Below are 717 nucleotides of genomic sequence, written 5' to 3'. Positions count from 1 at the left end.
CTGCTGCACGGCGGCGGCCTCGCGCAGCTGCCTGCGGCGGCCGCGGCGCCCGCGCGGCGGCTGCTTGTCGCCCTCGCGCGGTCGAGCGCTATCGCGCGCGCGCAGCTTGTGCCGGCGCTCGAGGCGCGGCTCACCGCGTTTGTAGGTGGCGGCGGGTACGGCGGCACCGACGACCCCGCGGCCGCGGCGGCGGCGCAGGAGGCGCAGCTGCTGGAGGAAGTGGCGCGTTGGCAGCTGCGGCACACGTCGTCGCTGCGCCGCCAGCCGCCCGGCGAGTCGCCGCTGCTGCCGCTGCTGCGTGTCGGGGCGGCGGCCGCGGCGGCGGGGGGCGCGGGGGGCGCGGCGGTGTTGGTGCCGTGCCTGAGGGCAGTCCGCCAGGCGTGCGACCTTGGACTGCACAAGCGGCCCGCAGTCGTGCCGGAGCCACCCCCGCCGCAGCCGGTGCCGCAGCCGCAGCAGCTGCCCCAGGCGCGGCAGGCGCCCGTGCACGCGGTCGTGCCGCCGCAGCCGCAGCAAGCGGCGGTGTATGGGGGGCTGACGCCAGAGGAGCAGGAGCAGCGAAAGATCTCGGAATATCTTACCAAGTGGGTGGCGCTTCCAAGCGTGTCGGGTGGTCGGGCTCTCACTCACATTTGACGGGGTCTTTTTTGGGGGGGGAGGGGCGGTCGCGAGGGCGAAGAGTAAGAATCAAGGAGTTGAGGGTGGGAGGGTCAGAAG

General features: G+C 74.6%; 1 protein-coding gene across 1 annotated transcript; it reads left to right on the top strand.

Moving 5' to 3' along the window:
- Positions 1–27: 27 nt before the first annotated feature.
- Positions 28–636, top strand: MNEG_14163 (hypothetical protein; the record flags this gene model as incomplete). The annotated part of the gene is made up of 1 exon (XM_014037366.1): positions 28–636. A coding segment is annotated over one exon (609 nt), but the record flags the coding sequence as incomplete, so codon positions are not given.
- Between the last annotated feature and the right edge of the window lie 81 nt (positions 637–717).

This window comes from Monoraphidium neglectum (genome assembly GCF_000611645.1).
Source record: "Monoraphidium neglectum strain SAG 48.87 unplaced genomic scaffold scaffold04298, whole genome shotgun sequence".
Lineage (NCBI taxonomy): Eukaryota > Viridiplantae > Chlorophyta > Chlorophyceae > Sphaeropleales > Selenastraceae > Monoraphidium > Monoraphidium neglectum.
The sequence above is the reverse complement of the archived record's forward strand: the minus strand, read 5'-3'. Positions and strand labels throughout refer to the sequence as shown.